The sequence below is a fragment of the Amyelois transitella genome, chromosome 6, assembly GCF_032362555.1.
Source record: "Amyelois transitella isolate CPQ chromosome 6, ilAmyTran1.1, whole genome shotgun sequence".
Classification (NCBI taxonomy): domain Eukaryota; kingdom Metazoa; phylum Arthropoda; class Insecta; order Lepidoptera; family Pyralidae; genus Amyelois; species Amyelois transitella.
This window is the reverse complement of record NC_083509.1, coordinates 10695949-10722938: the sequence shown is the minus strand read 5'-3', so window position 1 is coordinate 10722938 and position 26990 is coordinate 10695949. Positions and strand designations below refer to the sequence as shown.

Genomic DNA, 26990 nt, shown 5'->3' with positions numbered 1-26990 from the left:
GCGAAAAATGGGGTGAAATGAGAACATATTTGACTGTTGAGGTCCATTTACTTACAATATAAGCTTGGCTGTTTTTTTTTTAATACGGGACAAATAACACAAGTTAAGTTAGCCTCGAATTAAGTTCGAGACTTGTGTTACGAGATACTAACTCAACGAAACTATATATAATAATAATAAATACTTATATGTAATAATAATAATAGTGCCGTGTGGTTCCCGGCACCAATACAAAAAAGAATAGGACCACTCCATCTCTTTCCCATGGATGTCGTAAAAGCCGACTATGGGGTAGGCTTATAAACTTGAGATTCTTCTTTTAGGCGATGGGCTAGCAACCTGTCACTATTTGAATCTCAATCCTATCTTAAAGCCAAATAGCTGAACGTGGCCTATCAGTCTTTACAAGGCTGTAGGCTCTGTCTACCCCGCAAGGGATTATATGTATGTATGTATGTAAATACTTATATAGATAAACATCCAAGACCCAGGCCAATCAGAAAACGTTTTTTCTCATCATGCCCTGTCCGGGATCGAACCCGGGACCTCCGGTGTCGCAGACAAGCATACTACCGCTGCACCACAGAGGCCGTCAAAATTATTGTTGGTTTTATTTTATTACTTTTGATATCATGCTATCAGCATCATATCAAAACATGGACGCTGATGATAATCAAAAATTATGGTGAAGTTAATAATAATTTCGAACAAAAAGTGTTATTGTTGACGGTTATAATCAAATTTGACTGACTGTTGGCTCTGTCTACCCCGCAAGGGATATACACGTGACATTTGTATGTAAAATTAAAATAATAGTAGAATATAAGTTATTATGTCTCCACGTTAATGACAAAAGCAAATAGGTACACGGAATCCTAAGCCAGCGAGCATCAATTCTGAGCACGTCTGCTTTCGACGATTCGGTACTTCGCTAGAGACGTGTGGTGCAATTGTCGCATTATCTACTTCATCGCGTCGGTATCTTTATATAAAAGGAAATTTGTGTTAAAATTCGAATATATTTCCTCTCAAATATGAGAGGTTTAGTGTTCGTGGGTATATCTTTATAGCAAAGAAATTAAAAAAAAAGAAAATTTGTTGCAATGGCGTAGATACATGTACATACACATAAAGGATCTCTTGGAAGAACATCTGGACAAGACCTAAAACAAAGATTAAATAATTTTTTCGCGTTAAAAAAATATTCATGATCAGATGGAGACATACCCCTCATACTATACTAATAAAATACATAAAATCACGTCTATATCCTTTGCGGGGTAGATAGAAACTCAAATAGTGACAGGTTGCTAGTCCATCGCCCAAAAGAACAATCCCAAGTTTAAAAGCCTAACCCTTAGTCGAATTTACGACTATGAGAAAAAATTCTCTATGAGAAGGAGATGGAGTTATCCTATTATTTATTATTAGTGCCGGGCCCTACACATTTTATTTTTATTACATTTTAAAAATCCATTTATAAATGTAGGCTTAAAATAAAATTTAGTACTTGTTACTTTGTTTACTCGAAAAACTTACCCATTTATTACATAAGTCATTTGCACAAAATCAGTAAACAGTCGCAACAAGAAACACAAAAAGTATGTTTATAAATAACCATGCAAAAACATATTGCATTTTACGCATACCAGCGAATGCACTCAGACATTAGGTACTCTTGCAACAAGATAAATATTCAAGGGAAGTAGTTCACACTGCAATAAAATGAACACTGTTTATTTTGAAATATTTGTAACCATCTCGTATTTTTGTAAAGTTACTCTTAAAATAAGGTGGAACTTCAGTGTTGCAATTTAGTTATAAAAATGTTTGTTACTTTCTTCTGAAAAGCTTTCGCGATCTCGTGTAGCGAATTAAAAAGCAACATCGTTATATAATTTAATTCTTCAATAAACTAACTATTCTATAGTGCCGTGTGGCTCCCAGCTAAAGTTGGAATGGATCATAAGTAACATAAACTTGGGATTCTTCTTACAGGCGATGGGCTAGCAACCTGTCACTATTTGAATCTCAATTCTATCACTAAGCCAAATAGCTGAACATGGCCATTCACTCTTTTCAACACTATTGGCTCTGTCTACCTCGCAAGGGATATAGACGAGGTAGCCTCTGAGTCACAGGTCCCGGGTATAATCCCCGTTCAGTTTATGCATACATACATACATAAACGCCTGTTTCCTGGAGGGATAGACAGGAACTCCTCACAATCTTTTCATACTTCCTTTGCTTCATCCACATTCATAACTGTCTTCATGCAAGCTCGGCGATTTTTCATCAAAGAGGCGTGATTTTATGTATGTACGTTTAACTTAAAAAAAAATCGATTAAAACCTCTAAGACTAACAGAATTCTTACATTACTCAGGGTTTACGACGCGATACATAAATAGGAATAGTGAAAACTTCGAACTCTCGGGATCCAGAAAAACTGCTCTGTCGAATAAAAACTAAGTATCGTAAATCCACAGAAGTGTTATAAACTGAAACTTGGGAATTCTAAAAGTTTTGCAACCGTTTTTTTTTTTACATTTCTTATGCTAAAAAGGTACCTATTGGTTAGTTCGATGTATATACTTTAAGAAATAAAGTCAATTAATTAACTATTAAAAATCCTAATATAATATTGTAAATGCGAAAGTTTGTGAGTATATCAAGATGTCAGTATGGATGTTTGTGAAGTGAAGACTCAGAATAACATATAACTTTTTATCCCGGAGTTCCCGCGAGATTGATAGGGTTTCCATGCGGATGAAGTCGCGGGCTAGTAATTTATAAAACGGTCAATTTCTAATATTCAATATTTTTATTTTTTATATTCAATATTTTTATTATAATTATCGCGAATATATGTATTTCTTTCAACTACCCAACTACCAACGTCACACACTTACCTTTAAACATGGATACCTTTTCATCAAAAAACCCAAACATGACTTAAGTAAAATTCGTTTCACCACTTACTACTTCTATACTTACTTATACTCACCGTTATTGTTAACGATATAGCTAAATTTGATGTAAATCAAGACTAATGAAGTAAAAAATCAAATTTCATACGTTTTTATTCCTCGTAACCTTTATTTCTCGTCTTAACGTATCCAATCCAATGTACGGGTATTCGCAAAATGCAATATCTAAATGTCGCTCCGTCTGTTAACTTGCAAGCCACTGAGCTGGTACAAATCGGCTTTGTTTTGTCTGTCTATAAATAAAGTTATTTATTTTCGTGGCTAAAAATAAATAAAGAGGTTATCGTTTATTAATCTTAACATGTTTTGCAAAAAGTTTATGTGTAAGGAATAAAATGAAAAATCTCTGGACCGATTTCGATGTTACATGCGCGTTTAATGCCTGTTTTATTTATAAATAGTATAAATACAACGCAACACTTGAAAATAAGCTATCATACTGACATATTCACTTTAAAATTATGCAATACTAATATTAAACCCATTTTTAAATCACAACTTGTTTTGTTACAGATTTGGACGCCGTTCAGTGCCGCATCGGAGTTTAGCCAAACAAATATATCGAAGTGTAAATGTCCAAGTGTAAATAATAAATATTAATCAATGATTAGCTAGATAATAAAAACATAATGTATGTCGGGTGTATTGACAAGACATTGGTAGCGTTCTTATTGCTCGCCGTTACCAATTCACCTTCTGCGATGCAGAACAATATTAGTCCAGGTGAGTTTTTTGTTTGATTTTTATAATTAAGGTAATTTTTTATAACAATAGTGCCTTGTGGTTTTCGGCACTAATATAAAAAAGAATAGAATCACTCCATTTCATTTCTGAAAGATGTCGTAAAAGGCGACTAAGGAATGGGCTTATAATGGGCTAGCAACCTGTCACTATTTGAATCTCAATTCTATCACAAAGCCCAACAGCTGAACGTAGCCTATCAGTCTCTTCAAGACTGTTGGTTCTGTCTTATGATTGAATTAATAAATTTATAGCAATATTTAACAAATAAAGGGTTAAGTCAAGAACACTTAGTCTACGTGCTTGTACCTAATTCTTCTTTATATTATTCTTATTTATATAATATTAGAGTTAATATAATACTTCGTCCGCATGGAAACCCTATCAATCCCGCGGTAACTCCGGGATAAAAAGTAGCCTATATGTTATCCTTTTTTTTTACGTGTGGAAAGAGCTTCCTCTACCCGGCCGGCTACGGGAAGCCGGACGGGTTATATGGGGCTTGAACCCACTAAAACCACACGGTGCCATCGCCTACCGCTTGTTGCCAGGAGTGTGAGCTGCCCTCGCTCATATTCCTGACGCGGCGGCCGCTTCCACGGCGGCCTCGGCTCGGCCGCTCTCCACGGAGCGGCCAGAGCCTATATGTTATCCTGGGTCTTCAGCTACCTATATACCTAACTACCCTCATTCTTTCTGTAAGAGAACAAACATACTGCATACAAACATACTTATAACCACGACTATATCCTTTGCGGGGTTGACAGAACATAGAGTCTAGTCTTTAAAAGAGCCTATGATCAGATTACTCAAAGGCCATGACATAATGATGGAATTGAACTTCAGATATGTTCACAAAAAGTAACCACAAGTCTATAAGCCAAAATTGAAATTGTTTCATAACGGTAATTAGGAAGAAATGGTTTATTAAAATTGAATGTTAATAGACATTTATCTTTCAGTTGAGCAAAATTGAAGATAAAAGATGCCACTTCTAGTTAATAAACTTTATGATTAATTATGATTTGTTAAACGTTACGACATTCCAGTTCCGTGCTTCATTTTTCATTCACTCATTCATCTGTTTGTTATTTCTGTTGAGGAAAACTGTCACTTTTTATAGTGTCTTATAGAAAAGATGGCGTATTTCATTTGGTTTTTACTATAAGATACTTCCAATTGGTATTTTTGGGCTTACAACCTGTCACTTACTGAACTTCAATAATCTGAATTAATCATTTACATAAGCGTTGTGTTTACCCCGTAAGCAAAACAGATGTGATATTTAAAAGTCATGCTGTTTATATTTTCAAAGGCTTTTATGACAAAAATATTTCGTCTAGACTAGTTATATCACCTTGAAATGGTAGTGGAACCGTTCTGAAATTGTTAGCAGAGAGCAGTTAATTAAACGGTAAATTTTTGAAGATTTCCATCAGAATATTGATTATTGAAACCCCGTTTAAATTGAGTAATTAATTAAAAAAAAAAAACAAAATTCGAATACGGAATTTCCATGTACAAAGTCGATTAAAAAAAATCTAAAAACTCCTCAGTATTTCATTTCACCCAGACGATATTCTTTTAAAAACTCTTCATTGAAATATACGATTTCAAAGCCGTTAACGTATGCAAATTAATATGAAAACAAACTCGGCGACATTGAAGTTGCGAATCGGGAAAAAACCGGTCAAAGAGATCCCGAGGGTTCAGATTAAATGCGGCTTAGTGGAATCTCCGAGGTCCGTCTTCAAACAAAACAGATAACAAAAAGAAGCTTAGACGATATTACGGTTCATAATATCGTGACGTTATTCATACATTAGCTAGCCTGCGACTTCGTCCGCTGCTAAATAAAATTTAATTTCAATTGGTGCCGTGTGGTTCCCGGGTGACATGTGGTTCCCGAAACCAATAGAAAAAGAATAGGACCACTCCATCTCTTTCCCATGGATGACGTAAAAGGCGACTAAGGGATATTCTTATAAAATTGGAATTCTTTTTTAGGCGATGAGCCAGCGACTTGTCACTATCAGTCATTTCAAGATTGTTGGCTCTGTCTACACCGCAAGGGATATAGACTATATGTATGTATGTATGTTATTCATTCATATATTACTATGCAGCAGAATTCTCCGGTCGTGTCGCGAATACGAAATGTAGTGAAAAATGTTTGACATCACAACGGCTTGGTTATATTAATACGCTGTCATAGAGGATGTATTTGTCCGTTTGTGTAAAGCCTCTGATGCCATTCACAAGCTTTTATTTAACAATGTATGTTATTTAATTTTTATCTGATAAAATAGATGAGAAAAATTTAAAATTGTTTATTGACTGCGATGTTTTATACTCGTAAAACCATCATTGTAATAATAATTTAATTATAATATCTCCATTATAACTGGCATTGTAATACCTTCATAAATGGCCATCTAGTGTACGTACATTGCAGATTATAAATAAATAAATAATTAAATTTTACATTAAAATATTAGCCGTATGGTTCCCGGTACCAATAAAAAAAAAGAATAGGACCACTCAATCTCGTTCCCATGGATGTCGCAAAAGGCGACTAAGGGGTAGGCTTTTAAACTTGGGATTCTTCTTTTAGGCGATTTGGTAGCAACCTGTCACTATCACTAAATTCTATCATCAAGCCAAAAAGCTGAACGTGACCTATCAGTCTTTTTGGGGCTCTGTCTACCCCGCAAGGGATATAGACGTGACTATATGTATGTATGTATGTATGTATATACGTATTAAAATATTATTAATTTACACGCTAACTACCGCCGTACAGCTGAACGCAGCAAGGAATATAGACGTGACTAAATGTATATATATGTATGTCTGTTTCTTAGTAAAAAAGTTAGCGAGTCAGACATTTTCTAAAAGTATAAAGAAGTCCCGGTCAAAAATAAAAAGTATCCTTAGGTATGTTTGCATAACAATTTGATTGACCTTAAACAAAAATTCCAAAACAATACAAAATTATTAATGGAAAATATTTGAGTTCGAAGTAATTGCGTCTGTGGAATTCCGATAAATCTTGGAAATCTAAATTCAGGCCGTCTAAAGTATTCAAGTTGTTATATCAACGACTTCACTAAAGTTTCTTATCCGCTTATACTTAATCGTCGAAATTGTATTATCTTATAGAAAACCTAACTGTATAATATATATAATCACGTCTATATCCCTTGCGGGATAGACAGGGCGAACAGAATTGAAAAGACTGTTAGGCCACGTTCAGCTGTATGGCCTAATGATAGAAATAAGATTCAAATGGTGACAATTTGTTAGCCCATCGTCTAAAAGAAGAATCCAAAGTCATAAGCCTATCCCTTAGATGCCTATCACGACATCTATGGGAATGAGACGGAGTGATCTTATTCTTTTTTTTTATTGGTCTAATAAATATTCTCAGTACGTTATAACGTAACTAGTGTGGCAATATATATTATAATATATATTGCCACACTAGGTATGCGTTTACTGCAGATGACGTAAAAGGCAACTAAAGGAAAGAAATACACTCATCTAGTAAAAACTTATATTCTGGTTTTAAATCGAAAAACATTGTATGTGCTGTTTTTCGTAACAGTCGACCAAGGAAAAGCCATTTAAACTTGATTCTTCTTTTAGACCATGAATTTTAAATCTATCATTTTCTCCGAAACGTAATTCCACCAGCTTCATATGACCAAGTCTTAGGCTTATATTCTACCCCGAAAGCTAGACGTGATGTTTGTGTTAGAAATTTGATATTATAACAATATTGTAGGTATCTGTGCTTTATTCTAGCAAATTCTATTACATTTACCATTACTCAAATTGATTTGAATTCATATAATGTGGTCGCGTATTACGATCTTGTGGTTAGTCCGGTCATGTAGTGGTCAAAATGTAAGCTTTTTTTTAGAAGTTATTTTAATACTAATTGTTGTATCTGTATTTTGATTTATTTGAATACATACATACATTGACGGCCTCTGTGGTGCAGCGGTAGTACGCTTGTCTATAACACCGGAGGTTCCGGGTTCGAATCCCGGTCAAAGCATGATGTGAAAAGAACTTTTTCTGATTGGCCCGGGTCTCGGATGTTTATCTATATAAGTATTTATTATCGTTAATATAGTAATATAGTATCGTTGAGTTAGTATCTCGAAACACAAGTCTCGAACTTACTTCGAGGCTAACTCAATCTGTGTAATTTGTTCCGTACCTATATACAAGGTGACTTTTAATACAACTGCATAAATTTAACTGTTAAGTGTACTCATCTAAAGGACATTTAAAAACGTTAAAAGAAAAATTGCAATCATTCTGGAGCGGTCTCCGAAACTTGTAATCCGTTATCTATCGCGTTATATAAAACGCGAAAATCTAGTGTATAAGATCATCGCTAAGCCGGACAAAAAGTCTCTCCTCAGAATTACAAAGGAAGGAAAATAATGACCATTCAGAGTATTTTTTTCTCTCTCCTAACGTTCTGTCTTGCCCGTTTTGTTTTGCACTAAGAGGGGCCCATTCGTCGGACCCTTATCTGTCGTTGGGAGATTTATTTAGAGACGCCTTCCAACTTTTACATTATAGGGTTTTTCTTAGTTCGACAGTCGGGATTTTAAAGTTAATGTCTGTAGTGAAAGGAATGTTTTAAGTTTAGGGATATTAAGTAATAATGCCGTGTGGTTCTTGGCATGAATAGAAAAATGAGGAGGACTATCACTGTATCATGGATATCTTAAAAGGCGACTAAGGGATAGGCTTATAAACTTGAGATTCTTTCACTATTTGAATCACATTTCTATTATCAAGCCAAAAAGCTGAATGTGGCCTATCATCCTTTTTTTCAAGACTATTGGCTCTATCTACCCCGCAAGGGATACAGACGTACCTATATGTATGTATGTAAAATTATAAATATTTGCTCGTCCGTTTTTGTTATAATAAAGCTGAATAAGGAGGAATAACGGAACTTCTTTGGCTACGACCCGCCAGAAAGAGTGAATCAATCACTCAATTGTTTGTATTTGATTTTGGTACGACATTTATTATTAGCTGCTGGTAATTAATTGGTGTTTTGTTAGTATAGATAGAATAGATTTCTTTTTTCAAAATTGGATACAAGGTATCACTTAGTAGGTTGCTAGCTGGTCGCCTAAAAGAAGAATCCCAAGTTTATAAGCATATCACTTAATCGCCTTTTACGACATCCATGGGAAAGAGAAGGAGTGATCCTATGCTTTTTTATTGGTGCCGAATACCACATGGCACATACTATCTAGGTACTTACTTAATATTAAAGCTATATTGACATTTTAATGAATAAGATCCGGTTTTTTGTAGAAAAATTTAATATATTTTAGTTCTTATATGTAAGAGAGATACATTTTACCTTGCGGGATAGACACATCATCAAAACGTAATTGTAAAAAAACGGCGGAACAAACTACAATGCAACATTTTATCAACGTTCATAAACTTTTAATACCATTCCATATTTGCAATATCACTTACCGAACCGCTTAGTCTAATAGATTTACCATAAAACTCATACTTTATAAGTAGTACCGTATTGTAATCATAATAAGTGTTTCCGGGTAAACATGGGATGGATAAACATACATTATACACTAACAACAAAATCCATAACCTTTTCCCCTTCATTTTTGACATAACGTAAACATAGTAACCCATACAAAACAAAAACTGTACATTCACATTTATCAAATGGCTTTCATAATAATCCATTCCAATAAAATAGTATGTATACGGTATTGATGTTATAAAAGGCGACTAAGGGCTTATGAACTTGGGATTCTTCTTTGAGGCAATGGGCTAGTCATTTATTTGAGTCGCAATTCTATTATAAAGCCAAACAGCTGAACGTGACCTATCAGCCTTTTTAACACTGTTGGCCCTGTCTATCCTGCAAGGGATATAGACGTGTGTGTATGTATGTATCTGTATAAATGTTTTCAAATTTGTCGTCTCAAAAATAACCCATAATGCCGTTTCTTTTCGAGTAGAAGTTTGCACCCGTCTCGAACGAATCACAACGAGACGTTTTTGGTTGAATCGAAGAAAAGCCAATATTGTCTCTATACCATCAAACGGAGATGGAAAAAGACAAGACACAAATTCACTGTATTTACTCAACTACACTATTTATTAACTACATATCATCATGTATATTTCCCTTGCGGAGTAAACAGAGCCAACAGACTTGAAAAGACTGAGAGGCCACATTGAGCTATTTGGCTAAATGATAGAAATGAGATTCAAATAGTGACAGGTTGCCAGCCCGTCGCCTAAAAGAAGAATCCCAAGTTTGTAAGCCTATCCCTTAGTCGTCTTTTACGACATCCATGGGAAAGACATGGAGTGGTCCTATTCTTGTTCACTACAAGGTGCCGGGAACCACACGGCATATCTCCTCGTAAAAGCATAACGTTGAGTTATCAACCGCATTAATAGCCCCAAATATTCTGACCTTCCCGCATGCACTCGACTCGACTCTGATTCTTATTAACGTCAGAACTAACAATTGTTTTATTACTTATAAGTGCATTCCAGTACTCATTGTGTGACTTTGTAACTGAGTATATTGGATTGAATGAATGAAATTCCCTTTAAAGAGAAGAATCATTATAATAATTACGGTAGTCATGGATAACTTGATACCTAAGTGATAATTTTAAATAATAAATTCAAATAAATAAAACAATTGTTAGTTCTAACGTTAATAACAATCAGAGTCGAGCGTTCAAACAAACAAACAAACTCTTCAGATTTATAGTATTAGTATAGATTAGTAAGCTATAGATTTTAAGTATGTCGCATTTCATTTGTTAAAAGAAAGGAAATTCACTTTTTAACCCAAAACCGGTAGAAAAAAAAAACAGATCTTATTCCTTAAGAAATATGAGAACCTGAACTCGTTACCATAACTTTTTATGCAATATCTTCTCAAACAATGTTTTAAGGGCAGTTATAAAACTTAATTGTGAGGGTGTTAATTGTTCACAATTGTAGCTTTCGACCAATCATCCTGACGGTAATAATTCCGAATGACACTGTAAAGGAAACTTCTATGGGTTTAATAGCCTTTTTAGCAACAAACTCCCCGTTAAATTAATTAGGAAATCTCTCAAGTCTTTCGGTTCGCCCTCAGGCTTTCTGATTATCAACTAAGAAAAAAAACGGGAATATTCAAGCCTTCTGTTTTAATTAAAACGACGGTTATTTTGCTTTTTTTTTTTGGAATGTAAACTCGTTCGAGCGTCACTTATATTTTTTATGATAATGATCTGAATTCGTTGAGTTAATGTATGTCAAGGTGAGGAAATTTGAAACTTACGAGTCATCGTTATTTTTTTGTTATAATTTATATGTTCAAGTACTAAATTGAGAAAGTAAAACAATCTGTAAATTACTTTCCTTTCCTTACAAAATAATTAACAAGTGGAATATCTATCAGTCGAAAAATTATTTACCTACACATGACGCATAAAATAAATTTAATTTTTACATAATTTTTTGGCAACACTAATTTGTGTTTATAAGGCTAATACTGACCACAGATGAGGATCATGACCTCTTCATATCAAATCTCTTTCACGGAGGGGAAGGCAGAGATCACATCTTTCCGCTTGCCACGATCCCTGCATATTTCTTTCGCTTCATCCACATTCATATTCCCTTCATGCATCGCTTACGGATACTCTCGACCTGACCTTTCACCAGAACGTTCCCGATATGATCACGATATTTCATTTCAAATTCAGCTTTCTCTTCTAAACTCTTTAAACGAAACTCTCATTAATATTACTATTTGCTCAACGAATATTAAAACTGAAACGTTTTTAATTAAGGTGGCAGATAATTAATATGAAAATTTTATACTCTAGTAATCTCAAGTGATTGAAATTGCACTCCAAAATTATCTGGAATGTGTCCCCAACGTAATCTAGTTAAATGCTGATGACACTATAAGACTTGGAATGTATATTAAGGTGAACAATAACATAACAAACTAACACAAATAAGACAACTTACTCATAGACAAAGCCGCTGGCGAAATTTAGTCACAAAACATGGTATGACAAAGAAACATACTTACAAACATACATACATATTGTCACGTCTATATCCCTTGAGGGGTAAATGGGTGAATATATTGACAGGTTGCTAGCCACTGGCCTAAAAAATAATCTCAAGTTTGTAAGCCTATCCCTTAGTCGCCTTTTACGACATCCATGGGAAACGAACCATGAGAAACGACACGGCAACAACACACACAGAGAAATTATAAATTTCACAAAATTCTGCTATCATACCTACAGTATGAAAATCGCCGTTTAGACACCACCACAGAATAGGACAAGGAAAATCTCAACAAATATATTTTTTGTTACCTTCTCACCGCCAAAACTCTAAGCGCATTGTCTACCAAAGAGTATAAATCGGACCGATCTTTCTGTGCTCAAGATATAAATCTGACCTTATGTCAAACACAGGGTCCAATGGTGTGCGATGGGCTTCCACGAGTAAAAAGGAACTATTTATTTGAAAACACAAAACTCTCGACTCGAGAGTAATCTTTTAACGACTGTCCACATAGACTGTTACGATATTAGTATAAATAAATCTTATGTTTTTTTTTTGTTTGTGCCGTGTGGTTCCCGGCATCAATACAAAAAAGAATAGGACCACTCCATCTCTTTCCCATGGATGTCGTAAAAGGCGACTAAGGGATAGGCTTACAAACTTGGGATTCTTTTTTAGGCGATGGGCCAGCAACCTGTCACTGGTTGAATCTCAATTCTATCAATGAGCCGAATGGCTGAACGTGGCCATTCAGTCTTTCAAGACTGTTGGCTCTGTCTACTCCGCAAGGGATATAGACGTGACCATATGTATGTATGTATGTTTTTTTTTAATCAAATTGAGTACAAAGTGAGTTTATAAGTTTTTCTAATGAAAAGATTAATTCTAGGATAGACATAACATCTTAACTAGAAATTAAATTGATTAAAATTAGTTAGAATTTTACCTTAGAAACAGTAAAAAAAGTTGTTGGCAAAGAAATAGCATATCTTGGTGGTTAACATAAATAAAGTAGTGAACGAATCGAGTGCTGCTTAGTAGAGATATTGACCATATTAAAGATGATATCTGTCCACGCCGTATATAAACCCTTAGTCATCTTTTACTACATCCATGGGAAAAAGATGGAGTGGTCCAATTGTTTTATTTATGGTACCAGCAACCACACGGCCAAAAAAAAAATAACATTCAAACAAAACTAGTCTATTTCCATTGCAAGTCAATGTAACTAGCCAGGGACCCTCACTGGAACCTATGAATAAAATAAATCCAGGAGCTTATCGGATACTCGCATGTTTCCTTTAACCCCTAAATAAACGTCCATGATCATTGCAGACTTACAGTTTAAATTATGTTTTAACCCATGTTAAACTACCGGCTTTCTGATAGTTTAAAAATTGAAAAAGCGTATAACGGTTAGGCTTATAAACTTGTGATTCCTTTTGTAGGCGATGGGCTAGCAACCACTATTTGAATCTCAATTGTATTCTTAAGCCAAACAGCTGAACGTGGCCTTTCAGAGTTTTGCAAGAATGTTGTCTTTGTCTACTCTGCAAGTGCCGTGACAAAAATATATACGGACTTAATGCTAGGAGCATTATCTACCGGCCAACCATATAACTATATGTATGTTCGTACGTATTAAATCATCAGAAAGAAAAAATCTGTAAAACTGAACGGGAGAATTTATACGCCTTTCTTTTTCACTAATAAACATCCTGCTGACTAAGTACCAGACGAAACTAACTTGAAAACATCAAAATTAATTAGTCACTTGTACCAATCTTAAAAATTAAATAACGAACATTTCTAGAAACGCTAAAAGCAGTTCCAAATTAAACGTTACGAACGAAACGGCTGCCGTACACGGAACTAACTTGACCTACAAAAAACCGCCTTTTTAATGTTCCGTCGTTGATCATAGGATTTAATTCGTGGTAATTTGTAGACGTAATTACACTTATTCTCCTTTAAAGGATTTAGGGCGGGAAGATAAAGTTGCAAGTCGTTTATAAGACTAACATTTTCAGTGTCTCTGTTACGGAATGGAATGGCAAAGGGTTTGTTCTTATTCCCTTTAAGGCCCGTTACACACAGTGTTAGCTACTTTGTCGCACTTTTTATGAGACCTGCCGGATAAATGGAGTAAGGAAAATACCAATGATTGAAATACTTTGGAAGCGGCAGTAAACTTAGTTTTAAGTAATTTATTTGACGCCAACCGATGTTGTGAAAAAACCAAAAGTATGACAATTATTAAGTGATGTTGAAATGTCCCAAAATAATTAATAAAAATTTAGATTTTTTTAAATTTTAATCTGACTCACGTACTTAGTGTACAAGTAGGTACGTTTCAATATAAACCAAAGTCATTGCGGTCATAGAAAACATCGTGAGAATATTTTGACAACTGAATGCATATTTTTTAAATCATCCTAAATTACGGTTCAAGCAAGCATAGTAGCGTTAACGTTCAGGAGTTAAATGGCGGTCGCTTTCCTGTAATAACCTGAACTTCGATTCCTGACTGATGACCACAGGCGAGCTCAATGATACACTGCACCATTTGAATCTCAATTCGATCATTAAGCCAAACAGCTGAACGTAGCCTACTGGTCTTTTTTCGAGACTCTATCTACCCCGCAAGGGATATAGACGTAACGATATGTATGTATGTATATATCAATATGATAGGATTGGATGGAATAATATATGAGCGATATTTCAATAAGAGACTATATGGATTTAAATCATTTTTTGTGTCTGATGTCGCCGCACCTTTAAACGCACCTTGACTCCCGATATCCCTTTAAATAATCAAGGCACCCGACTCCACGTGACCAGTACTTTATCTATCTCTGTAAGATTTATAACCAAGGCGTAACCGCATTTTATCTTAATCTCAGTCAGGCTTTATGTTTCTATCAGCGGAATTGAGATTTCAACGTGAATCCGCTTTTTGTACTGGGATTTTGTCCAGGTTTTAACTTCGGACTACAGTTTGATATTTCAACAGAAATGAAAAGTTGGATTGGAAAAAGTTTGCAGGTTTTGTACTATTTTCGCGTAGAATTCGAAACAGTTTTTTTTTTTTTGTAATATAAGTAAGTTTATATACATACATATTATACGTATGTATGTACGTATATATCACGTCTGTATCCCTTACGGAGCCAACAGTCTTATAAAGACTGAAGGTCCATGTTCAGCTGTGTGGCTTATAATGGAATTGATATTAAAATAGTAACAGATTTCTAGCAAATCGCCCAAAAGAATAATCCCAAGTTTACAAGCCTATCCCTTAGTAGCTTTTACCATGGGAAAGGGAAGAAGTGGTCTTTTTCTTATAACTTTAAGTATTACTTTCCCAAAGATACTTTTATCCGTAATCCCTTTCCAGGTCAGTCGTTAAAAAAGTTCAATTGAAACAATTGGATTGTTCTCGAAGATATTCCGGGTGTAAATTTAATTGGATTAACTATAAATAATTAGGGGTCCGAGCCACCGTAACAGGATTAGCGTTTCAGTGCGCAAACACGCGGCTAATTGGAATACCATTTAATTAATATACGTGTTATAATACTATGTGCTAGGTATTGTATTGTTAGTACTTTATGATACAATGTTGGTAGTCACTTGACTGATAGACGGGAACGACCGTCAGGCTTTTTGGTCTTTTTCCATAACAATATGAAATAAGTATATTTTCCAAAAAAAAAAAAAACTTAAAATATAATAAAAAATTAAATGTCAAATATTTCCAGCCAGTAAGACTATTTTGAACACAAATAATAGGTTGTTCTCACCGGCAAAGCTAGCATATAATTTTTTTTATCTGTGAAAAAAAAAACAAAAGAATATCAACATTTTTAAATTTATACCCCGCCCACAACGGACGAGGTAAAAATAAAAAGGCGAGTAAAATATATCGGCTGTCCTTTTCACGGACTGCTTGTCAATAATTTCTAGTTCAGTTGGCGGGATCAATCTGTTTGCCAGAGTGAAAACACCAGACCCGCAAGTTGAAACTTGATTCATTTTTTAACCAGATAAATAACTAGTTACATACATACATACATAAAATCACGCCTTTTCCCGGACGGGTAAGCAGGGACTACATCTTTCCACTTGCCACGATCTCTGCATACTTCCTTCGCTTCATCCACATTCATAGTTCAAAATAAGTAGTTATTCTTATTAAACCTGTTAAAGTTAAAAACGACTCATGTCACAACAGATGAAGACGCCATTAAACAATTTGTTAAACATGAATTCAAATTCAAAACTTTTATTCTTTATTATGGGACACTTCATATCACTTAACAATTTTTATGTCTTTTGATTTCTTAACATTCACTGACGTCAAATAGATTACTTAAAACTAAGTTAACTGCCGCTTCCATAGAGGTAACAAACTGCACTGCAGCATTTTCTTCAACAACGTCAACTTTAACTATACAAACTTTGAATAGAAATGTAGCAGAGAGAATACATTGTTGTAATTAGTTTAAGTAAGTACATGAAATTTTAATAATAAAGAAAATATATTTTTACATGGATTGGCAATATATGTACCGTTTATTTTACAAGCGCTTTTTACATGTAGAATGTAGAATGAAATATTTAGTATCCCCTATCTTTTCTGCCAGAAACCACATGGCGCTTATCTCACATAATCTCTTTTGAAATAAACAAATAGCGTTATGCCTAAAATAAATTTTCCGAAGCGGTAACTCGATTACAGAGTTGGCTGAAGTGTTTGTCGTTTTAATCAGCTTCAAAACTTTGGGAACAAGTGCCTACGTCAAGTTTTAAAGTAATGATAAGCGATGTACTGGATTCGATAAGTTGTCTTGTATTTTTTATGTTTGTTTATAAATTCTTTTTCGCGCATAAAAAGAAATATTCAAAATTACATAACAGTTGTTGTATTTAGAAGAATCCCAAGTTTAAAAGCCTATCCCTTACTCGCAGTTTACGACATCCATGGGAAAGAGAAGGATTTTAGTCTTATTCGTTTTTAATTGGTGCCTCCACGGCACAAACAACTATAAATTTGCTATTTAAATCAGTTTTACTCACGTAATATGTCGTACTAACCGATTACTTGTTCGGAACGAAAAATAGTTACAGTTCTCCTTTGAAAGTTGCGCACGACCACAATTTCAACATCAAACGGCCAACAAAAACAAGATTTCAGAAGAAACAAAACACATTCTCGAACTGCAATATAAAAAGTTACTCTGAAACATTTACGACTCTTCCTACGTGGTCACATTACAATGGGTAATGGAAGGTTGGAGTGGAGTTGGAGGAAGGATCATACATACATAATTATCACGTTTTCCCTTGCGGGGTAGACAGAGCCGACATTCTTGGAAAGTGTATCTACCTGTATTAGCTGTATGGTTCTAGGCACAATATAATAGGACTTCATTTCCTATAGATATCACAAAAAACGTCTAAGGGATGAGTTTATTAAAATTGTGGATGAGTCTATGACGTGATGGGCTGTCAACCTGTCAGTATTGGAATCTTAATTCCATCATTAAGCTGTACAGCTAAAAGTGGCCTTTCATTATTTGCGAGACCATTGGCTCTGTCAACCCTTGAAGAGATAAAGACGTGATTGTTTGTCTGTATGTACTTATCTTTTACCTGAAATAAAATATATACGGGACAAATTACACAGATTGAGTTAGCCTCGAAGTAAGTTCGAGACTTGTGTTATGAGATACTAACTCAACGATACTATATTTTATAATAAACATTTATATAGATATACATCTAAGACCCAGGCCAATTAGAAAAAGTTCTTTTCTCATCATGCCCTGGCCGGAACCCGGGACCTCCGGTGTCACAGACAAGCGTACTACCACTACGCCATAAAGGCCTAACCTTAACATAGTTATATAACCTTTTATATTCGTGTGAACATCCTCCTGGCGTCTTTATATCATTCTATTCATGATTTCGTGTTTCCTCATCCCATCTAATGTAATAAATGCGAAAGTATGTTTATTTGTTTGTTTGTTGACTCTTCTCGCGATATCTACTAAACCAATGTTCTTGAAATTTTGCGTAGGTATTCATAATTTTGAGTCTTGGGAAGAACGGAAGGAAAAATACCCTAAATATTTTTTATCCTGTTAAAAACTAAAGTTCCCGTGGAATTTGCGAGAAACCTGTAATTTTTAAAGGTAGCGCTAAATTCGCGCGTGTAGTTGGGTCCAAATTCGCGGAAGCCAATCTAAAAGTAAAAAAAGAAAATCGGCTATAATTTTTTTGCCTTGTGTAAAATCTCAGTTTAATTATGTTTTTGTATTTACAATATAGAGTAAAAGTGTATGTTAGGACTATGTCTCCCATACATACATACATTAATCACGCCTCTTTCTATGAGGGGTAGGCAGAGACCACATCTGTCCACTTGCCACGATCCCTGTATACATTTTTTGCTTCAGCCACATTTATAACTCTCTTCATGCAAGCTCGTCGGTTTCGGGTACTCTTGACCTGACCCTTTGCCAGGACGTCCTTAATTTGATCAAGATATGTTCGTCTAGGTCTTCCCACTCCGACCGAGAATTAATTTAGTTATATTAAATCTGATTTCATACTAATTTTGGTTGTCAAGTCGGTGATTTTAGTCATTTTTGCTAGAACGTTTCCGATTAGATCAAGGTACGTTCGTCTAGGCCTTCCCACTCCAACAGTCCCATTCACACTTCCTTTGTTTATTTGCTTAGTCAATCTGCTTTCATTCCTCTCGACATGACCATCTAAGCATTTCTTTTCTTTTCCTGTTGATATATCTTTTTTCACATCACAACATTCCCTTATCACGCTGTTCCTTATCCTGTCACTCAATTTTAAACCTATCATACTCCTAAACACTCTCATTTCAACCACCGAGAACCACACGACAATATACAATATTTTATGTTTTACTCACTACGTTAACCATCTTTACTTTTTTCTCAGAAAAAAAAACGTAAGAGGAATCAAAAGCCGTGAAAATATTTTTCTCATATAAAGCGTGGAAATGAATTGTGTGTGAAGACATTCTTATTATTCGTTCACGGAAAGGTTTAAGATAAAATTTGAACACACAATGCTTTAATGGTTTATTATAGGAATGTGGTGATTTATTTCTTTATCTTTCACTAGCGATCCAACGAATTATTTATAGAAAAAGCAATAACTTCATCATCATAAATCTGTTGCGAGGTTTAAAAAAAAGCTGTCAGAAACAGACAGAGACACATAGTGATTCACACAAAATTCATCATGAATTGATGTTAATCATTGACCAAGCAAGAGAAGCGAGTGATGTGGTGTGATTCTGATGAAGTTTATACTGTGTGTAGGATCTGTTCATGGAATTTTCATGTTCGTAGGGTATCAAAATCGGTTAAGTACTTTTTGAGTTAAAAATTAAAGTGATCGCGAGGTCTAAGTTTACGAAAGACTAGTTACTTTAATTACAAATACATATCGCTTCAAAGGCTTAAATGTAAAAGAAGCTGTGAAACAAACTACATAACAGCGTTTGAATGAGCGAAATCGAATAACAAAATCGAACATTTTTTTATTTGAAAAAGTATTTTTTTTTTAAATATACAAAATAATATTATAACAATATTGATAATAATTTTAAATAAAACATAAATACAAAAATTTTACCTTTTTAATTCATTTTGTTTTGTGATCTAGATTTCAATTAGACTAAGACTAACGGGCCAGTCTGAATTTTTGAGGATTCAATTACTTACATTGTATACATCTGGTGAGCTGTACGTCTATTTATTCCGCATTCGTTTCCTTATAAATAAATAATTCAGAGCTAAACGCGGAATAGCGCCATAGCAAAAAGTGTCGATCAGTATGCAAACGTAGGTACCTTGATCAAATCGGAGACGTTCTAGCAAAAGGTAAGGACAAGAGTACCTACCCGAAATCGACCGTAAGAGAGTGGGTGAATTACGAGAGAAGTCTCTGCCTACCCCTCCTCTAATATACTCTTACTAGTATAGTATCTATTGCCATACAGCTATACATGGACTCACAGTCTTTGTGAGACTGCTGGCTCTGTATACCCCGTAAGGCATAAAGATGTGATTATATATAAGTATGTTAACTATCTTTGGGCATTATAAGAAAAATAATAGAAAGATACAATATCGGTCTTAAACGCTTGTTAATATAAAGTTTGATATACATAATTATGTGACAACATATTTTTACCCCCCTGCTCTGCTTGTGTTGAGTTTAAATAACCGTTTTTCATAGTTTCCAGAATCTAAGTTTTCTAGTCTACCTCAAATTAATTCTAAATCGAAGATTTAATCAAAATCGGTCCAGCGGTTTGGCAATCAAAGTAAAAGACCGACAAAATTTTGTATTTATTATATAAATTAGTATCTTAGTATAATAATCATAGATAAACAATTATGTTGAGTCACCCTTTCATCATGTCTTCTATCTCGGGTCTGCTCTGCAGTGTACATAAATTCGTAAATAAATAAATAAAACGCAATTGAAATGCAATAAAGATAAAAGTATTGCAGGAAAATATTAAACTGTAGCGGGAGCGATGATTCGGCTCGACCACCACCAAAGGGAAGATCTTCAGCCAGGCTGGGTGTTATGCCTGGGGCATCGCTGCTCCAACGATGTTGTGTCGGAGGTTGTATATATGCTCCAATCCGTGAAATCTTTGCTTGCGCGATTGAGGTTATTTGCTTTTTTTGACTGATAGGGTCGCGTGATTTTATATTCTATTGTTGTGACTTGTGACAAAACAATATGTTATAAAAAAGGTCGCATTCTGTTTATTATTTACTACGTCTAAACATTGTCTTTTAAGTTACTTATTGTAACAGTAACTTTCATTTCGGAGAAATCTGTAATGGCGTAAGCCCTTTTGATTTTGTTAAGAATGTTGTCGGTATCAAGAATTTACAAGTTGAGTGAATTTATGAATAGATCCAACAGGATTATAAGACGTCAGGAATGTTTTTATGAATTAAAATTGTTTTGAATTTACTTCTTACTTGTAAAATCCTTACATACCTTTCGTACCATTGTACACTTTTATTATTGATATGGGGTATCTACAAAAAAAAATGTTACATATAAATTTTACTTTGTATTTATATAAATATAGGTATATCTTGAAAAAGTAAATAAGTTTGAGGTTCTACCTCGCATCGTCATGACTGATGGTCCTGATCACAATAAACTGACTTTCATGAAGGCGCTTCGGACAACATGGTCTTTTGCCTGTTTCAAATCCGTGATTGTTACATCTGATATTTCTGATCATGTCCGTCCATATTTTCAGGTCGTTTTTGACCTCTTTGTCTTGGGTCATGACCCAACAGAAAAAGTCTTTAAAGATATATATATATATCTTTAAAGACTATATCTATATCTGTATCACCTGCGAGGTAGACAGAGCCAACAGTCTTGAAAATACTGGTAGGCCACGTTTAGCTGTTAGGCTCAATGATAGAATCGAGATTCAAACAGAGCCGGGTTGCTAGTTCATTGCTTAAATTTTAAATAATCGTTTTTTGTAGATAGAACTAAATTCACGCGGGCGAATGTGTGGGTAAAACCTAGTACGTACATAAAATCATGCCTCTTTCCCTTTGAGAAAGGCAGAGACAACATATCCCTATTTACCACAATCTCTATATCTTCTTCTTCATCCACATACATTACTTTCTTCACGTTCAGTTTAAGGAATATTCTGCGCCAATACTATGAATCTAACGTATTTTGTGGTTATGAGTATTAAATACTCGGCAGTACGAGTATCCGCTAAGAAATATATTTGCGTGTTACTAGTGGTTTCTTGGTAACACCGAAAGTGATACTTCATTCATATTTACACCGATTTACTCACGCAAAATCGAGCAATATCGTATAATACAGCCGTTTTGATCGCGTGCGAAGACCGCGTAAAGCTATGAGCGCACTTACGACCCGACTAGACGGGACGCGACGCGATTTTGTAACTTTGTATGGAAAACATATGAAGCGACTCAAAGTGGCTACGACATGTCTTGACTTAAAAAAAGTTTACGCGCTAATAAATTTATAACAGAACATGTAATAATCTATACCAATATTATAAAGCTGAAGAGTTTGTTTGTTTGTTTGAACGCGCTAATCTCGGGAACTACTGGTTCGAATTGAAAAAATATTTTTGTATTTAATATACTATTTATGGAGGAAGGCTTAAGGCTATATAACATCATGCTGCAACTTTAGGAGTGAAAATAAAAACGGGGAAAATTATTCATCCTTGAGGGCTTCAATGATGCCCAAAATAACTATTCCACGCGGATGAAGTCACGGGCATAGCTAGTAAATCATATAAAATCAGTATCATCTGATTAGTTATCTTGGTGATAGCAATGACGTTTCCTGCCATATTAATCGGTGGTGGAACAGTTAAGGTGCTCAGAATAGGCAAGTAATGCGTGTGGGTACATAAGTACAAATCGTTGCTTGGTCATTTATTAATGACTCTTTTCTAAATTATGTATATTAATTTGATTGCTAACTGATGCTCTAACGCTGACGGAAATATCGTGAGAAAACCTGCACATTCAGACAACTGGATGTGTAACCATGATCCAATAACGGTTAGGTTCCCCTGCAAAGGTTGCGAAGTTTCGAACTTCGCAACTGGAGTCGTTTCATGTAAAACCTTGTCTCACACAATCCAGAATCATAGTCAAAAGACGCACCTCGGATTCCTCTGCAGAGAGGTGAGGATGTAACCGGAACTAATGCTAAGAAAAAAGAAGATAATTTTGGTAAGACCAAAATCGCAAATGCGCTCAAAATCTAAGCGTGCGTGTGATGCCTCGCTACGTAACTTGAGTACTTATGCTACGTAATCGATATGAACTTGATTGCGGTCACAGAGCACAGCACCACCCCACGACGGGACACGCTCGTTCTTTGCTTTGTGATTGCGGCAATAACAGTCACTTTAATTGTACGGTAGATATTATCTGTTCGCTAAAAAATAATTATGTTTCATACTTTTCTGCTAGTAATTTGTCGCATGGTTATTTATACTTCCTGGGGATTTTCTTTTTTTGTGAATATTATATATAGTTATAGTATAGTCACGTCTTTATCGCTTGCGTGGTAGACAGGGCCATCAGTCTTGAAAAGACTAATTGGCCACGTTCAGCTTTTTAGCTTAATGATACCTAGAATTGAGATTCAAATAGGTAATGACAGATTGCTAGTTCATTGCCTAAAAGAAGAATCTCTTATTCATAAGCCTATGCCTTAGTCGCCTTTTACGACATACATGGGAGTGGCCTTATTCTTTGTTTTTTATATGTGCTGGCAACCACACGGCACATTTTTTCAATACACTTCTTGTTAAACAAAAGAAAAATGTCTACCTTGCCTTAGTTAAAGGAAAATCCCTTAATAACATCTCGCGAAATTTAATCTCATATCACACCCGATAACACCCTTGCACTTGTTTTTACACCAAACAAGTATAAAGCTAAATTATTTATTAGATCGTCTGCGAAACGTCTCCCCACACAACCACTGACGAAATAAGCTCGGTATTGTAATTAGGGTTGTCAATTTTTCTCACAAGTAATAGATAACTTGTGAGATTTTTTGTATTGATGCCGTGTGGTTCCCGGCATCAATACAAAAAAGAATAGGATCACTCCATCTCTTTCCCATGGATGTCGTAAAAGGCGACTAAGGGATAGGCTTACAAACTTGAGATTCTTTTTTAGGCGATGGACTAGCAACCTGTCACTATTTGAATCTCAATTCTATCATTAAGCCAAATAGCTGAATGTGGCCATTCAATCTTTTCAAGACTGTTGGCTCTGTCTACCCCGCAAGGGATATAGACGTGACCATATGTATGTATGTATGTATGAGATTGACAACCCTAGTTACAATAACGAAAAATGCCATAGTAATTTGAAGGCTTAGCGGTGTGAATTCAGTGCTATCTACAAAAAGCGACGAGTTTAGAACCTACAAAAGAATACTCGCAAATTCACAGGAATTTAAATATTTTTTCCGGGATGAAACTTACCATATGTGCTTCTCCAGCCTCTTAATTATAGTACACAAGTATAAGTAACCCGTGTAGAAGTAACAAACAAATAAAAAACTTTCGAATTTAAAATATAAGTTGGGATAATTGGGAACCCTAACTATATAACGCCGAAAAACAATGCCATCTTACTGCTATTCATTTAAGGTTCGTTGTACCTGGCAATATGTTGTTATTAGACGTGACGAACATACATTCGTTCCAACATGACAATCAATTGTATGTGTGTGTAGAACGATGTGATTGGAAAACCTCAGTATACGAGAGATTACCCACACAAACAAACAGTTTATATTCTTATTCTAGTTTAGACGTAGCCACAGGTATAAATCTAGATAGACACCGCATGTTCACGCGTCTGTATGAAAACTGAGCAAGTCAAGTACTTCTTCTCAGTCGTATTGTTATAAGAGGAGTGATATAGACTAATGTTTGGTTTTAGATCATTGAGGTAGTAGAGGTTTTTTGCGAATTTTTTTCAATTGCCGTGTGGTTCCCAGCACCAATACAAAAAATAATAGGACCACTCCATCTCTTTCCCATTGATGTCGTAAAAGGCGACTAAGGGAAAGGCTTAAAACTTGGGTTTCTTCTTTTAGGCGATGGGCTTAGCAACCTGTCACTATTTGAATCTCAATTCTATCATTAAGCCAAATAGCTGAACGTGGCTATTCAGTCTTTTCAAAACTGTTGGCTCTGTCTGCCCCGCAAGGGATATAGACGTGACCATATGTATGTATCTTTTCAGTTCATGGCACCAATTGTGCCCTACATTTGGGAAAATTTCGTGATTACTCGATGAGATCTGTTCATCATAACAGGGATCGAACTCCAGAGAGTCGAACTTCTCGTGATGAAGACGTGATTATTATTATGTTTATACACACGCAGGGTCTATCTATAACTACATCTATGCATTAAATTTCAATGTGCTTGTCTTATATCTGGTGGAATCCCACAGGCTTTATACACGGTGTTGCCTGTGCTAAATTATATTTGTAATACTTATTAGACCAGATTGATGATACGTACGTGTTACGCGCCTTATTGGTTAAGATTAAGACGGTGTATTTTTGGTTCAGTCAACGCTATCTATTTTATTTGACCTTATGTGACTTAAGTCAATATCAGTGTTGAAGCAGCTAAATTTATTTTTAAATTATCTTTAACTGAATATTTGAAAATATTTGCTAGAAGAACTAATAAGTACATTAAATATGAATCTGAAGTCATAGTTAATATTACTCAAAGCGTCTTGCATTTGACCTTCGTGACCCAAATAGGTCCAACCCACAACTTAAAACTTTAGGTATTTTTTTTTATTCACAGCTGCCAAATGCCATGAGATGAAGATTAACTACAAATCTTTTTAAAACTGACACTATTTGAATCTCAATTCCATTATAAAGCTACACAGCTGAACGTGGCCTTTCAGTCTTTTCAACACAGGCTTTTTCTATCCCGCAAGGAATATAGAGTAAATAAAATGTACGTATGATAAAGTAACCAAAAATTTTAAAATTGAATATCTAAGAACAAAACAAGGCGGAAAATATTCGCTGAAATTTTCTAAGCTAAAAATAAAATCTCTTTGAAATTTAACTCGCGAAAATATCGCATGCCCTGACCTGACAGACATAAATACTCGTAAGCATGACTCGCTTTTACGGCAATACCTAGTTTCAGTATCTCCTAACTTCGCCTTGGATGGTACATCTAGATTATTACCTCGAAACACTGACGTTATTTATAATAGACACCAGAAAAAAAGTTTATTATTAACATAAAAAAGGAATGATTTTCAAAATTGGATACAAGGGATTACTTATTGATTCAACAAAGAGTGGCCAAGAATATGCTCGTAATAAGTACATTGACCAGTTGACTAGTTATTTTTATTTAATCAAGTTTTGGTGATTTGGAACGTATATTTTTATTGTACGTATGTCTTTATTTTAACGTAAACTACTTTTTTACTAAGACAATGTTTCCATAAGCAGTTGTGGTTTTTGCAGCTCAATCTCAAAGATAATTTGTGGAAATTAACATAAAAAGTAATGAATTTATATTTAAAAAATAAACAAAGCTTAGGATAACCCGTACTTGATTAAAAAAATATTGATAACATCGTCATGGTAGATAGGTACATACCCTATACAAGTCACAATATCTATGGAGTTTAACTGTCAATGTTTCTAAACGTGCTCTCTAATATCGTAAAACAAAGTGCGCTCATCTTTGCGCTTAAATACTTTTATATTCAGCCCTTAGGTACTATACAGACCAGGCTTTCAACGTTATACCTTAATAAACCCGGAAAATTCCCTGCGTTTACACTTTATGTATTGCAGTCTTACATTTTTATTTTTCACCTTTTAGCAGCCACTTTACTCTCACTTTACGAATGTAGGGCGTTTAAAATAAACTGTTTACTGCTGTTACGTAATCCATGTTAAGGTTAGTAGAACCTTTCTTAATTGAAATATTTCTTATAGGTACCGATATAGTACCTATAATAAACTTAAAATTAAAGGTTCATTGACACGTAAACAATATGAGGGTAATGTTACGCGTTTCCAGCTAAAATACGAAAAATATAACGAGGTTTTATTAAAAACTAGCTTTACCCGCGTAAATTTAGAATATTGAGTTACCTACAAAATAATACAGGGTTTTCGCAAATCTCACGAGAACTATAATTTTTACCGGTATGAAAGGTACACTATCTCTCTCACTAGGTCTCAAGACTTTTAATTATATATACGCAAAATTTCAAGAATATAGAAGAACGTATCTTGATCATTATTAATGACGTCCTGGTAAAGGGTCAGGTCAGAAGTACCCGAAACCGCCGAGCTTGCATGAAGAGAGTTATGAATGCGGATGAAGCGAAGAAAGTATGCAGAGATCGTGGCAAGTGGAAAGATGTAGTCTCTGCCTAACCCTCCGGGAAAGAGGCGTGATTTTATGTTTCAAGAATATTAGTTGAGTACATAACGCGTGAAGAGGTAACAAACAAAC

The 26990-nt window shown here is 34.9% G+C and overlaps 1 protein-coding gene across 1 annotated transcript in view; it reads left to right on the top strand.

Moving 5' to 3' along the window:
- Positions 1–3618: 3618 nt before the first annotated feature.
- The window catches only part of LOC106138255 (nephrin), a 108607-nt gene continuing 85235 nt past the window's right edge, over positions 3619–26990 (top strand). Inside the window, exons 1-2 of the mRNA XM_060944769.1 lie at positions 3619–3706; positions 22208–22222. Coding sequence (XP_060800752.1) covers positions 3619–3706; positions 22208–22222 — 103 coding nt within the window. The remainder of the gene's footprint in view (positions 3707–22207; positions 22223–26990) is intronic.